This window comes from Artemia franciscana, chromosome 21 (genome assembly GCF_032884065.1).
Source record: "Artemia franciscana chromosome 21, ASM3288406v1, whole genome shotgun sequence".
NCBI lineage: Eukaryota > Metazoa > Arthropoda > Branchiopoda > Anostraca > Artemiidae > Artemia > Artemia franciscana.
The window spans coordinates 15,519,205-15,535,703 of NC_088883.1; the positions used below are offsets into that span (position 1 = coordinate 15,519,205).

Genomic DNA, 16,499 nt, shown 5'->3' on the forward strand with positions numbered 1-16,499 from the left:
GGCGAAATAATCGTGAGAGGGGGGGGGGTACATTTCTTTGAAGTTTCTGAAGAGCCGTCACTGTTTTTTTCACAGGCTATTTTGTCTTTTGACATTGTTTTAATTTTGTCTTTTTGTCCTAGGTTCTATTTTATTATTTTTTGTTTATCTTTCTTAGACTGCATTTACTATTATAAACCGTCTTTATGCCATCTGTTTAAACATTAACGAATAATTCAGTTTACGATGGTAACTTATGGTAACTAATTTAGTTAATTATACTGCGACTTTTAAATTTTATTTTCTCACAGCTTATTCGATATTTTTTGTTACTGTGGACCTACTAGTTATTTACCCACTTAAATTTTATCTATAAAATAATAATCATGTATTTTTACCTAAGGTTTACTATAGGAATATGTAGAAGACAATGATGTTTGGGCAGATTAGTTTTAACCAACGTTTTTGACAAAAATTCCGATAACATTAAACTCAAGACAAAAATTGGTGTGCACCGCCCAAAACTTCCTTTGTGGCTATAGTATATTTGAGTTGACCGAACATTAAGCCCCTGAATATATCCTTACGTTTTGCCAGCTCCTAAAACATTAACACACTGGAAGATATTTTAAGTTATGCAAATTTCTAAATTAGGTAATTTTCTTTCTGAGACTCTGTATATATTGTCGGGGAATATTTTCTTCCTGTGAGGTTATTTCCTGCTGGATATGGCTATGATTTTTGCGCAGTCCTTATACGCAGTCTCCAATCATGCTTTACTGTTTTTCATTAGGTCATTCTAGTCGCTGAATGCTTTTGAAATGTGAAACATAGAATGTGAAATGAAAAGAAAACTTATAGGTTTTGGGACATAGGAATGAGTGTATTGGTAAATGTGTACCTTGGCTTATTCCTAGAGCTAAATATATAACTGGGAAATATACTTTAATCAATTAAGAAATAATTTGCTTTTGATTCTATAATCTAGTTAGTACCATGAGTTTTAAAATGATACAGCCTGACTAAAATGAAGTTATATAATGTCTTCTGAATTTTTTAGAAAGTATACTATAAATTAAACTGAAAATTTGTAATATAGGAGAAAAGTTGAAGGAAAAAGATTAAGAAAATATTTACTTCTATGTATCTCCTGATTATAAGCTAACAAAAGTGAAATAGTTATGCAAATGGTAATTATTCATTTTTCAGTATTATAGACCGGTATCTAGTCAGCAGGATCTCGTAAAACTGTTACAATATGTTTCAAAACTCTAGCAAGTGTGGAGATTTTTCTTGTCTCTAGAATTCTTTTTTCAGTCAGCGTAGTATATGCCTATTTTTTAAGATTAGATTCAACCAGGTTCATTTTCAAAAGAAAACGATATGAATTAACTAAAAAGAAACTGCTTAATGACACAACTGACTTAGAGACCCATAAACATAAAATTCAGTATCACGCAGAATAGATCCCACTTCACTTCACAGGACAACCACACGCCTCCTCCACAATTACTTAAAGTATATTACCATTGGGCAGCAAATGTTTTATATCTATTTGTTTTAGGGATATCTTTATAATACTTTTCTGTTTAGATGGCTTCTCGACGTGTGTGTTGATTCGAGAATGATTATGATGATAAGGATCTTACGTAGAATTTTTTTTTTTTTTTTACTATAATCAACGGTAGGGCTAAAGCGTTACATATAGTAAAGAGCCACAAAGCTTCAGTGCATTACTTATTTTTCCAGAGGCACTTCATATGAAAGGAATGGTTGTACAAATGTATCAGGTGGCTCACCCGACTGGAAATATGAAGTTCTATGGCCTTTTTAAGAGCCAAACGAGATTGGAGGGTAATCAGTCCCCTTTCTACGCCTTTTATCCCTAAATCCGGCCCATCAAATTATGAGTTAGCCATTCCGTTCAAAATAGTCAAAGGGTCAAATAGCTCTAACTCAGGAGTCAATAAAGAACGCCCCACTGCCCCGGTGCAGGGGCTGGAAGGTATGCAAGCTACTTCATTGTTAAAATACACGGTTTTTGTATTGGGAAACGAGGGAATGCTTGATCTTGGATTTCCAAAAAGGCTTAGAGAAATGTGAAAGTTTAAGGAAATGTTGAGAGGGAAGCCGAACAAAGCCAAAGCACACACCGTGCTGGATGGTTGTCAAAAGGGAATATTTACAATATGTAAGGAACAGCTGAGGGCATTGTGCTGAAACTTTCACGGTATGTTGAGAAGATGTTGAAAAGTGATAAAAGGGTAACCAGGCCCTTTTTTTCCCTGTCCCTTTTAGGCTTTCTCTTAGTCAGCAATGGTCAAAATTTTGTATTTGTCATTTTGTCCGAATTTAGATGAAAGTTCTAATAGCTACGCCTAAAGGGATGCGATGACAGCCACTGCCCTGAGGCAAGGATTTTAGATTAAGCAATTTTTCGGTTGTTTACATGCAGGATTTTTTATTATGAAAAGAAAGAAGGTTTTTTTCCGAGTGTATCTGAAAAAGCTAAGGCTTTTTTTAAGGCAAAATTTTGGAGAATGTCGATGGGCATCTTAAACTAGATCGACAGACACTACATGCATCCAGTTTATCAAAAAGGCTGATCTGCAATATTTTAAGAAGGGCTGAAGCTATTAAGTTGTGACTTTATGAATATGTTGAGGTAGATATTTTCCAAGGAGTTGAAGGGCTGCCAGCCCCCCCCCCCCCTCCATTCTCTTTTTGTTTGCCATCCCTCAGAAAAAAATCCTAAGGACATTTTGGAACAGCCTTCTTATCCAAAAATAGTTTAAAGGTCTAATAACTATTCCTGTAGGGATGGCATAATCCCCCTCCAAACTTTGGAAAGAATGCCAAACACAATCTCTAAATACTAAATGCATACTGGTTGCCAAACATATCTAAGGAACAGCTGGAGGTATTAAGTTGAAACTTACAGGCATCTTAAGGGGAAATTTGAAATCATTTTAGGGATACAAGCCCCATTTGTACTTTTGAGATGCCTTCTCACCTCAACACTGATTAAAATCTTTCAAAAGTGCGTTTGTTTAAAATAGCTAATAGGTTTACTTACTGGAAAGCCTCCTGGAAATGCGTCCGGGAAAGCAAAAACCTCACAGGCCCAAGGGCAATGATTGTAATATGCAATTTGCTGTTTTTATCTGCAGGAGTAATTATTAGAAAAAGGGGAAATATATGATTTTGTGTGTGTTCAAAAGACTCAGGGCATTAAAAAGAACGTTCCGGTAATGTTGAGAGGCATTTTAAAGTAAATTATAAGATACTTAGTCCATCCAGTTTATCAAAAGTCGTATCTGCAATATCTCGAGAATGGGTGAGGGCATTATCTTTAGATTCTAAAAACACACTAAGGGAGATATTGAAAAGTGATTGGAGGTCAACAAGTCCCCCGATCATACGCTTTTTTGCTGCAATCACCATATGACATCTGATTAAATTTTGGAACAGCTACACCAATGCCAATAACTATGTATCCAGGAATGAAAAAGAAACCACAGCCTATTGGGCAAGTGCTGTACGTTATATAGGTTGGCCATTGTTTGAAACAGTTCGTGGTAACGAACTGTAGTTAGGAGCGACCCGGCTCAATAGTAACCGAAACTCTAAAAAGTGGAATTTTGATACCAATAGTTACATCAAAAGAATCGCATTTTAATTGTGATTTTTAAATATACAAGTTTCATCAAGATCAGTTATACCCATCAAAAGTTACAAGCCTGAGAAGATTTGCCTCATTTTAGAAAATAGGGGGAAACACCCCCTAAAGGTCATACAATCTACAAAGGCTATACAAAAAAGGTCATAAAAAGGTTAAAGAATCTTAACGAAAATCACACCATCAGATTCAGCGTATCAGAGAACCTTATTGTAGAAGTTTCAAGCTCCTATCTACAAAAATGTGGAATTTCGCATTTTTTGCCAGAAGACAGATCACGGATGTGTGTTTATTTGTTTTTTTTTGTTCGTTTGTTTTCTGAAGGGTGATCGTATCGACTCAGTGGTCCTAGAATTTCGCGAGAGGGCTCATTCCAACGGAAATTAAAAGTTCTAGTGCCGTTTTTAAGTGACCGAAAAATTTGAGGGCCTCTAGGCCCCCTACCACGCTCATTTTTTCCCTAAAGTCACCAGATCAAAATTATGAGATAGGCATTTTATTCACCATAGTCAAAAAACCTTATAACTATGTCTTTCGCTTAGGATTTTCTAGCATTATTTGAAAAACAATAAAAAAATAAATATGAAAAGTTTTTCTACTGAAAGTAAGGATCAGCATTGAAACTTAAAACGAACAAAAATTATTACGTATTTTAGGGGTTTACCTCCTCGTTATACCTCACTCTTTAGACTAAAGTATTTTTAGCATTATCAACTGTTTATTTTACGGCCTTTGTGATTCAGAGGTCATTCTTAAGGAATTGGGATAAGGAATTGGAACAAAATTTAAGCTTTAGTGTAAAGAGCGAGGTATCGACGAGGGCTGAACCCCTCATATACGCAATTAAAACATACGAATATAGAAGTTCGTTGCGTAAGTTAATTCCTGAGTTACGTATATTTTTTACCAATGAAAACGTTTGCAAAAAATTAAAATTTCTAGCTGCATTTTTAAGTAATCGAAAATTGAAGGGCAACTAGGCCTCCTCCCTCGCTCATTTTTTCTCAAAATCTTCCGATTAATTGCAATTAATTAATATGCAATTTTTGTTTTAATTATTTATGTTTGGAGAGCCAAGATCAAAACATGCATTAATTCAAAAACATTAAGAAATTAAATAAAAAACAAGTTTTTTTTAAATGAAAGTAAGGAACAACATTAAAACTTACTTAGTTTCTTACTGTTTTAAAAATAGAGTTAAGAGAAATGATCAAACTTTAGCGTAAAGAGCGGGGCGTTGAGGAGGAAAAGCCCCTTTCATATACGGAGTAATTTCTGTTCGTTTTAAGTTTTAATGTTGCTCCTTACTTTCATTAAAAAAAACTTGTTTTTTTATTTAATAATGTACAAAGTTTGTTACTAGGAAAAGGGGAAATTTTTGATCCTAAGTCTCCAAAAAAGCTATGGGTATTAAGACAAAACGTTTGTAAAAGGTTGAGGGGGAAGGTCTTTTAAATCAAAGCATACTAAATACGAGAGGGCTGTCAAAATTGTACCATAGCAAAACCTAAAGAATAGCAAAGGGAAACTTTAAAATCATGTTGCGATGAAGTTGAAATAGGGACATAGGGCAACCAAACCCTCCTCACCTTTTTTTTTAGACACCCCCTTTACACATATGGAAATCTTAAAAAGGTATTTTATCCAAATTATTTTTTAAGACCTAATAGTTAAACCACCGGGGAGGCCTCACTCTTACAGCCCCTGGGACGTTTGACATCCCCACAGCCACCATTAGGAAATTAGGAATGTCTGATTCTAGGTGTGTTCGAGAGGACTAAGCGCATTAAGGTGAAATTTTTGGAATGTTGAGGGGTATTTTTAGATAAATCAAAAGACACTATATGCATCCAACTTATCAAAAAGGAGTACATGCATTATTTAAAGAACGGGTGAGGGTATTAGCTTCATACTTTTAGGATCACTGCTAGTACTGCTACAGTTGCAACTAGTTGCGACCGTGAGTGTGACTACTCCCGACAGTAAAAACTTGCAAAAGTGACTGTGACTTGTTACTACTTTCAGGGAGGGTTGTCGGAGATTTTGAACAGAATCGAAACACGGGACGGGTATGCTGATTGTCAAAAAGGTGTATCAGCATGATCTCAAGAACGCCTGAGGGCATTAAGTTGAAACTTACAGGCATGTTGAACATTGCTTGAACCTTCAAATGAATTCTGAGTGGTATGTTACACTAAATCAAAAGACAGTAGATGCATCGAGGTTATCAAAAAGGTATATCTGCAATATCTTAGGAGCAGCTAATAGTCAGAAATATTCAGTCAAAATAATATTTTTAATTTAGGAGTATATTATACTCCTTGTTTCTCGGTCGTCAGAAAGATGGATCTTAAATATTCCAGGAACCGCGAATGACATTTAGTTGATACTTTCAGGGAAGGTTGAGAGGGGTGTAAAAAAAAATCAAAAGATACTAGTTAGAAAGATTAAATTCAATTAGAAACTGAACGTTCTTGCGCCCTTTTAAAGGCTCAAAAGCCATTGGAGGGTAACCAGCCCCCTCCTATGTCACTCTGCTCTCTAAGCACGTCCAATAAAAATTTCAAGATCGCTAATTTATTCAGCATAGTTGAACGGTCCATTAAATACGTCTCTGGGGATGTCAACTCCCCCCCCAACAGCTTTTAGGGCAAGAGCTGTAACTTGCAAAACCCACCCATTGCTGGGTGGATTGCAATTATCTTTTAAATTAAATAGTCTTTTCAGAAAACGCAGATTCTTTTAGCTATCATCTGATAACTTTCCTTAACTGGCTGTCACCACGTATTGGAGTGGAATCCCTCCACTTCCACCAAATATTGTGTTGATACCCATGGCTGCCATCATATATTGTCGCGGATATGGTGCTGCGCCAGTTATAGGAGTGGAAAGCCATAATGATGTCAAATGTTGTAATGGAGAGCACCGTGGCCACCACTAAAATTTCGTAAATATAGAGCATGGTAATACCCTATTACGGTATACCCTGTTCTGGGGTATGTTAACGGAAGTGAACGGTCAAACGGGTCAATCTTTAGGCCATGGGTGCCACAGCCTGGGTCGTCCCTAATATCTCAAGCAATCTCTTTTGAAGGGTAAACCGACCCTCTGTCGGTATACTAATCGACGATATTTCTCGCGGACTCTTTTTCTACCCTGCCTGGGCTCCTGGGAAAATATTCTAGACTGTTGTAAAAAAAGTAGCTCACATGTATTCTTCCAAAGGTCAAAAAACACAGACATATCAACTCTGAAAAAAAACACTCCCTTGGAGTTTCAATTGAGACTGAAAACAAAACACTGCTTCTGTACAAAAGCACTTTCAATGGCCCAGATCAGGCCATTGGAAGATAGGATTAAGGCCCACTAAAAAAATAGGATTTAGCTTGAAAGCTTACCTATTGCAAAACAACTATAGATTAGCAAAGAGACTTTAACTTGTCATTGAAAATTATATGAAAATTATATATGCCATTGAAAATAATATAGGCAAACGTAAGCAAATGCAGTTACAGAAACGAATGCAGGTCATTTATCTGATAAAAAAGGGGTGAAACCCAAGCATCGACTATTATTACTGAGGCTAAGGGTAGGAAGGTGAAATTTTCATAGAATGTTTAGAGATATGTTGAGCAAAATCATAACTCGCCCTATGCATGCAGGTTGTCAAAAGGGTGTATCAGCACTATCCCACATATAGTAAGCTGGTAGTAAGCTAAAACTCCTAGGGCATATTAACGGGGATGTTAAACTAGGCAAAATAAAGAATTTGCATACCATTTTTTCGATGGGACTACTAATATTATTGCTACTACAGCTGTGCACAACTGTGATTACTTCTACTACGACTACTACTACAGCAATTACTATTACTACTGCTCAAGCTAAGGATATTATGGTGAAACTTTTAAGGATGGTGAAGAGAGTAGTGAGCTAAATTGAAGCACGCTACATGGATGTACGCTACGCTAAAAGTGCGTAACCATCTCAGGACATATTTGAGTATTAAGTCGAAACTTTTAATCAATGTTGAGGGGATGTTGAACCAACCAAAAGAAACTATATGCATAATGCTACCACTACTTCTACTACTAATATTAATCTACTACTAAGGATATGGCTACTAAGAAACATTTTTGGGAAATGTTAAGGGGAATATTAAATTAAATTGAAAAACATTGTGTGGATGTAGGCTGCACAAAGGCCGTACTGAAAATATCTGAAGAACAACTTAGATTGAAATAATAAATTGAAACTATCAGGGGATGCTGAGCGTTATGTTAAACTAGCAAAAATTCTGTATACGCAAAATACTACTACTAGTAGTATTATACTGCTACCAACAGTACTAGTAGTAGTACTAGTACTACTGATGTGAGTACTAAGGCTATTAAGGCTAATTGTTTTAATGTGGAATTTTCCATGAATTTTTAGGGACATGTTGGGATGCATCAGAGCACATTAATTACGTGCAGCTTATCAAAAAGACGTACCAGCAATATCTCAGAAACAGCTTAAACTGTTCAATTGAAATCGTCAGAGCATGAAAAAGGGATGTTAACCTTGAAATAAAAGGCACAATATGAATACTATTGCGGCTTACTGCTAATGCTGCTATTACTATCACTAATACTACTCCTACTGCTCCTACTATTACTTCTGCTACTATGTTAACTACTTTGCTAATGTAAAGGGTATTGATTAAACTTTCAGAGAAAGGCTAGGGTAGTGTTGAACTGAATCATACTCTACGAACGTGTGGGTTACCTAAGGCGTGCATTAGCCAAATCCCAGCAATGGCTCGGGACATTAAGCTGGAAATCCCGGGGATGCAAATATTACCATAACTTTCCTTGCTACTTTTACTACTGCTACTGTTACTGCTACTATTGAATTATATCAAAATAGCTTATGTACATCCAGATTCTCATGACATCCAAATGGGATATCTTAGGAATAGAATATAGTATAAAGCAAAACATTTCAAAGACAGTTTATGCAATTTTAAATTGAATCAAAAGGCAGCATATGTATACTGATTGTCAATGAGAAATCTCAGCATTAGGCTGTTTCAAAAACAACTGAGGGTATTTAGTTGAAACTTTCAGGGCTATTACTACCAATACTTCTGCTCTTACAACTGGTAATGGTATGGCTATGAATACGGCACTTGACCCTTAAAGTCTAAACCAACCGTGCTGATATCCGTTTCAAAGCCCTTCAGCCAGGAAGTGCAATGGGTGGATTAGAGCCAGCCAGCCTGGGTTTTCGCACACCCTTCCTGCTTACCTTCCCAAGATTTCTCCACGTACCCATTTAGAGCTGGGTCGACTCGGGCTAAGCTTAAATAGTTACGCCACTGAACCCCATCCCAAATTAAATAATTGGATATATAAGGATTCGAACCATCACCCTTCGGACAAAGAATTCCAAATCCAGTGCACCAACCAATCGGCTCTTATAATTGGACTAAAGCAAAAGAGTATAAGTGAATCAAGATTGTAACAAATAGCATAGATACATTTCTTTAGATACAACGTGATTTTGAAAATGGAATATACTACAATTTTTTTCTTTTTTGTTTATAGCTTTGAAAAATACAAATAGAAATTACAGTGAAATAAAATCTTTAGATTGCTGAGTTTCTTGGAATTATTATCCCTACGTTATATATTAAACATTCAGTTCATTTAATTAATTCTTACCAGTCATTTTGATTATTATAGTGTGTTCCAATTCATTTGTCGTCTATGTTTTTAAACACAAAAGCATAGTGTTCAAAATACATATAGTTTTCAATCAAATGCAAATGATACAACAGGCTTTAGACTTTCACGGTTAGGGAAAGGGGACATTCCTAGTTGTAGTAATTTTGTTTGTTTTAAGTTTGAGTGTAATATTTAATTTTTCGATTTTATTCGATTTATGTTCGATTATATTTTATTCAATATTCAATTTTCATTCGTTTTAAGGTTTATTTATTCGTCCATACCATGTGTTTGCTCTGATCGTTAATTATATTTTCTGTTCGTTCTAGGTCTCACTTAGCCTTTAGAAGTAATTTTTGATCATTTTGAGTTTAAATTATTATAGGAATTCATTTTTGCTAGTCATAAGTTTAATATATCTCCTTTCTTTTCGCTAAAAAACTGCCTTTTGGAAGTGTTTTTTTAGTTAATTCTTAATAAATTTCGTAGAAAATGGTCATGACGTTAATTTTTCTTATTATTTCTTAAGGATTTTCGTGTTTTTGGTGCAGCAATTATATTTTTCCTAAGATAAAGAATCCTCTTTCATCTAATGAAGTATTTTTTTTTTTTTTTACTGTTTTACGATAAAATGGAAGATACAAAAAACAGGGTTATTAAAAAGACACATTCAGATGAAATGCTTCAGAGAATAAAAATGTACTTTTATAAATAAAAGCACAGAATAGAACAAAAACTGTGCTTTAGCACTGTCGTAAAGGGTTCTTGAGAGTAACTTGTTAATGAGACAATTAGGAAAACAAATAATCCAGTATAGGATTTTGTTCTTTCAATCACAAAGAACAGTTGAAGCAAAGATTACAAGTGATGAAGTTATATTTTGTTCTAAGCCTCAACTCTAGTTTTTGGTTCATGGCAATCTTATGAACTCACAACAAAATACAGGTTTGAAGAACTTTTAAAAAGTTGCATTTTGAATTAGCCAGCATAGAAGGCCCATAGTCAGTATTTAATTTGCTACAATGCAAGGTACTTATGTATTATACCGCCAACACTTAAGTTGCACTGTGGAAGACTTGAGAATAAACCGGTTTTATCTGTCTGTTTTTAAGAAACAATTAGCTTATACTCAGTGGAAAACAAGTGGTAGGTGACAGAATACATAGGAATTTACATAATTTGTGTTATATATTTGCATATTAGGGGGGGGGTATTAGGCTTGGTTGGGTTGCCCTCACCCCCTAGTGTACATATATATAGCCGAAATTTGTTTCTAAAGAATTTTATTTTCATAATGTTTTGATATTTTTCATTAGAATTAATCTAACTTCACTTCTTGAATGTTGGCGGTATAATACATCCAACTCAATATACGAACATCCCTTTAATCTATTTTGAATTTCATATAATTTCCAAATTGATGAGGCTTGGTTTTTCAAAACCACGTGGAGGGCCCTGAAAATATGAACCAACTACCACTTTCGAATGAAATTGCTTTAGCCAAATATAATTATTAGAATTCAAAGTTATTGTAAATACTTAAATAGCTATAATATCTTACATCATAAGAAATTGTGGGAGCAGTTATAAATAAGCACGTTTTCACTGATGACTTGTTATAATGTAAATGATAATACTAACGAGAACCGAATTCTCGATAAATACATATAAGATTGTAAATTGAATACTTATCTTGAATGCCAAATTGTAAGCCAATTGCTGATTATATCTTGAATTGAAACCTTCAATTTCACTGCTCATTTAGGTTTTCAAATATAACTACTGAAACTGGAAGCATTCTTGAGTTTTATTGCAAATATATATTTAAGGGGTTGCATCTTAATTTATATCAAGAACATTTTCTGTTTACGTGAATTAAACTATTAACTAGGGCATTCCCTGAAGGTTTTCCCTTAACACCTTTTCGGACTCCGAGGATGAAACATACTTCCCTTCCCAAGAAGAGTACCAAAATTTAAAAAGTAGGCAACTTTAATAATTTACAGCCCTTGCCAGGGGCTGTGCGTGTCATGCTATCCTTGAAGACACTTAATGATTGAAACAAACAGCAAAATTTAAACTGAAAACTAAAATTATACTTCATCTCAAACAATCTAAATAGATGTACGTTACCTACCATAATTTTGAGCCCCTATTTATCTTTACATTAAACTTTACTGCCCGTTTTTAATATGTAATAGCTAGTTGTTTTCTACTCTGGAGTACCAACGCTTCCAGTACAATTTCATTATTTAGAATAGATTTTCAGTTCTTGTGTCTTCGAGTCCTCTTTAGGCAATGCTTAGACAAGTGTCTTAAAATTCGCCAAGCAAAAAAAAAAAAAAATCAGAAAACCCTTGCGTAGAATCCAATCCAAAGGAGTCTGCAAGTATGAAGAAAAATATTTTCTTTAATCTGAATTCACAGAAACTTTACTTACCCCTCTTAGACTCATTTTGTAGATTTATGTAAATCCAGTGAGAAGTTAATTGGTTGGAAATACATCTAGAAGGAAGTTTAGCATCAAGTAACACATTAATTTTCAATTCTTTTTCAGAAATGTCATCAGTTTTTTCTGCCTTGCCATAGTGAGCCTACTCAGCATTAGCAGCTTTTTTTAAGAATGTGGCGGACACTTTGCTTTTATTTGTTTTTCGTAGCTGCATTTATTAGCACTTCAGTGGCACTGTCTGCAGACCATTGGGGCAACTATGATAGAAGGTCGAATAGAACACATCGCGCTAAGAGAAGTGGACAATCGGCTGAGGCTCATCTACTACCTTCGACTATTAGTAAGTTTATTAGACTTTTAATCATATTTTACTGAATATTCTTCAGTACAGATATGATACTGGGAAATTTACTATTAAAGAACTAAATTCATGTATTGTGTCATTATTTAATACAATTGACACCATAGGATATGCTCATAAAAATACTAGAAATTACGGAACATTTACAAGGCATTGATTCTCACTATAACTCCATGCCATATAAGTGGGGGGGTGGATACAGACACTATTTAAATATTTGCTCAATAAGTAAAAAATAGAAGGAGAGAGAGGGAAAGAAAGAGAGAGCGAAAGATAGAGTGAGATTTTGGATTTTTGCGGGGAAGAGGAGGGGGAATCACGGGAAGAATTTTCGTGGGAAATCAAGTCTTCTGAAGGATTTTTTACAAGAGAAAATTTTAGACGGTTGGGGTTAATTTACTATTAACGAACTAAAGTCATACATTGTGTGATTATTTTATACACTTGACACCATAGGATATGTTCATAAAAATAATAAAAATAACGGAACATTTACAAGGCATTGATTCTCACTATAACTTCATGCCATGTAAGTGGGGGGGGGGAAGATACAAATACTATTTAAATATTTGCTCATTAAGTAAAAAACAGAGGGAGAGAGAGAGGGAAAGAAAGGGAAGTAAAATAATCACACCGTCAGATGTAGTATATCAGGAAACCCTACTATCGAAGTTTCAAGCTCCCATCTACAAGAATGTGGAATTTTGAGTTTTTTGCCATAAGACAGATCAAGGATGCATGTTTGTTTGTCTATTTTTTTGCCAGGAGTGATCGTATCGACCCAGTAGTCCTGGGTCAGTAGTAGTACCCACAACTTTGCAATAGGGCTCGTTCTAACGAAAATGAAAACTAGTGCCCTTTTTAAGTGACCAACCAGCGTGGGAAGGCACCTAGGCCCCTTCCCACGCTTATTTTTTCCCCAAAGTCACCGAATCAAAATTCTGAAAAAGCCATTTTATTCAGCATAATCGAAAAACCTAATAACTATGTCTTTGGGGACGTTTTACACCCCCACAGTCCCCGTGGGAGTGGCTGCAAGTTAAAAACTTTAGCCAGTGTTTAAATATTGCAATGGTTATTGGGAAGTATACAGACACTTTCACAGGGATTTTTTGTTGAGGGGGTTGAGGGGAGGGGTTTATAGAGCTTTCCATAGAGGAATTTGTCATGGTGGAAGAAGATTTTCATGAGGGGGGCGCAGGATTTCTTAGCATTTAAAAAAAAATAAGTTTTTTCAACTGAAAGTAAGGAGCAGCATTAAAACTTACACTAAAGTAATTTTGTTAATTTCAACTTTTTATTCTACTGCCTTTGTGGTTCAGGGGTTATTCTTAAGGAATTGGGACAAAATTTAAGCTGTAGTGCAAAGAGCAAGGTATTGAAGAGGGGAGGAGCCCCCTCAAATACGTGATAAAAACATACGAATATAGAAGTTTGTTACGTAAGTTAATTCGTAAGTTACGTATATTTTTACTAATAAAAACGTTCGTAGAAAAATTAAAAGTTCTTGTTGCCTTTTAAATAACCAGCGAATTGGAAGGTAACTAGGCCTACTCCCCCGCTCCTTTTTTTCTCAAAATAATCCGATCAAAACTATGAGAGAGCCATTTAGCCAAAAAAATAAATTGATATGCAAATTTCATTTTAATTATTCATGTGCGGAGAGCCAAAATCAAAACATGTATTAATTCAAAAACGTTCAGAGATTAAAAAAAAAGTTTTTTTTAAACTGAAAGTAAGGAGCGACATTAATACTTAAAACGAACAGAAATTACTCCTTACACAAAAGGGGCTGTTTCCTCCTCAACGCCCTGCTCTTTACGATAAAGTTTTCTAATTTTTTAAAAGGTAGAGTTGAGAAAAAGAGTCAAACTTTAGCGTAAAGAGCGGGGTATTGAGGAGGGAACACCCCCTTCCATTTACGGAGTAATTTCTGTTCGTTTTAAGTTTTAATATCGCTCCTTACTTTCAGTTAAAAAAAAACTTGTTTTTTATTATTTAATAAGGGTCAAAGGGGGGATATTAGAGGGGCGACTGAGTCTTCATATGATATGGTATTTGATAAGAACAAATCAATTATTGTTAAATACAATACTGACAAAATGCTATGATATTTAAAAGGAACATTTACGGAATGCTTATAAAGATGTAACCGTTTATCAAACAGTTCGTGGTAGAGAAGTGTAATGTAAAGAGCAACCGGCTCAATAGTAACCGAAACTCTAAAAGACGGAATTTTGATTCTAATAGATACATAAAAATTAGATAATTATGCTGATTTCAAATATATAAGTTTCATCAAGTTTAGTCTTACCCATTAAAAGTCACGAGCCTGAAAAAATGCACCTGTTTTTTGAAAAAAAGGAACCACCCCATAAAAGATATAAAATCTAAATTAAAACCACACCGTCAGATTCGGCATATCAGACAACCCCTCTATAGAAGTCTCAAGCTTCTATCAGTAAAAACGTGGAATTTTCTATTTTTTGCCTGAAGAAAGATCATGGATGCGTGTTTTTTCCCTGGGGTGATCGTATCGACACAGTTGTCTCAGAATATCGCAACAGGGCTCATTCAAACAGAGATAAAAAGTTCTAGTGCTCTTTGAAGTAACCAAAAAAAGGATAGCAGCTAGGCCCCCTCCCGCACTCATTTTGTTCTCAAAATCACCGGATCAAAATTTTTAGACAAAAATTTTGTTCAGCATAGCCGAAAAATTTAATAGCTATATCTTAGAGGATGACTTGATCCCCCACAGTTCCCGGGGGAAGGGATTGCCCATTGTTTACATATAGTATTGGTTATTGGGAAGTGTCAAGACGTTTTCAGGGGGGTTTTACCATGGGAGGGGGTCAGGGGAAGGGGGTTACATGGAAGGATCTTTCCATGGGAGATTTTCTTATGGTGGAATAGATTTTTTCCGTAATGAGGGTGCCGGATTTTCCAGTATTACTTAAAAAACGATCCAAAATTAAATAAAAAAAGACAAGTTTTTTCAACTGAAAGTAAGGAGCAACATTAAAACTTAAGATGAACAGAGGTTATTAGGTATACGAGGAGGTTTGCCCCCTCATCAATGCCTCGCTCTTTACGCTAAAGTTTGTTATGTACTTTCGAAAGAACTATTTATTTATTTGTGATTCAGGGATCATTCTTAAAGAATTAGAACAAAATTCGAACTTTAGCATAAAAAGCAAGGTATTGACGAGGGGGCGAACCCCTTCATATACGTAATAATATCTGTTGGTTTTAAATTTTAATGTTGCTTCTTACTTTCAGTTGAAAAAAAACTTGTTTTTTTATTTAATTTAGTTATTAAAACCATAGCTTGTCTGTCAACGATACTCTTGTAATAGTATTTTCTTATTTTACAGTGTCCCATTACTGTTTGAAAGATAGTGTTTACACTGAAAAATGTCTTCCGGACTAAAAAATTTGTCAGTCCCCCAAGAAAACTAGATTGCCCACTAACGGAACCTAATATTTACTTTATCGATCACTTAATGAACCAAAAGACTCCTTTTCGTTTGCATTGATCTCAAAATATATATATAAAGAAAGGCAAAACCTTTTAGGGATCAAATAAAACAAACAAGCTTTTTCAATCGAAAGCAAGGAGTGACGCTAAAATTTAAATTCACATAGATAATTTCTCCTTAATGAGAGGGAGGTGCCTCTCATCAACGCCCAGTTTTTTAAGCTAAAGTTTTGCAATGCTTTAAAATACTTCTTATTCCAATTTGACATATATATATATATATATATATATATATATATATATATATATATATATATATATATATATATATATATATATATATATATATATATATATATATATATATATATATATATATATATATATATATATATATATATATGTATATATATATATATATATATATATATATATATATATATATACATATATATATATATATATATATATATTTATATATATATATATATATATATATATATATATATATATATATATATATATATATATATATATATATATATATATATATATATATATATATATATATATATATATATATATATATATATATATATATATATATATCCGTAATCATCTGAATATTAACTTACTTTATACGAGAAATGGAAAATCTACTGTTTAGTAATTGGTTCCTTTAGACCTCTCATAAATTTTGAATTTCATTGTATTGTTTCCATCAAGCTTATACCATTCTAGAGGAGTAAATTTTCCGGGGCTAAAAGATTCTAATGATCATTTCTGGACATCAATATTTACGTCAAATCCTTAGAATCTACTCGGGAAGAGGAAAATTAGAA

General features: G+C 34.2%; 1 protein-coding gene across 1 annotated transcript in view; it reads left to right on the forward strand.

The window, feature by feature from the left end:
• Positions 1 to 774: 774 nt before the first annotated feature.
• LOC136040807 (uncharacterized) overlaps positions 775 to 16,499 on the forward strand; it is a 62,209-nt gene continuing 46,484 nt past the window's right edge. The window contains exons 1-2 of the mRNA XM_065725138.1: positions 775 to 868; positions 11,924 to 12,158. Coding sequence (XP_065581210.1) covers positions 11,990 to 12,158 — 169 coding nt within the window. The 5' untranslated portion in view covers positions 775 to 868; positions 11,924 to 11,989. The remainder of the gene's footprint in view (positions 869 to 11,923; positions 12,159 to 16,499) is intronic.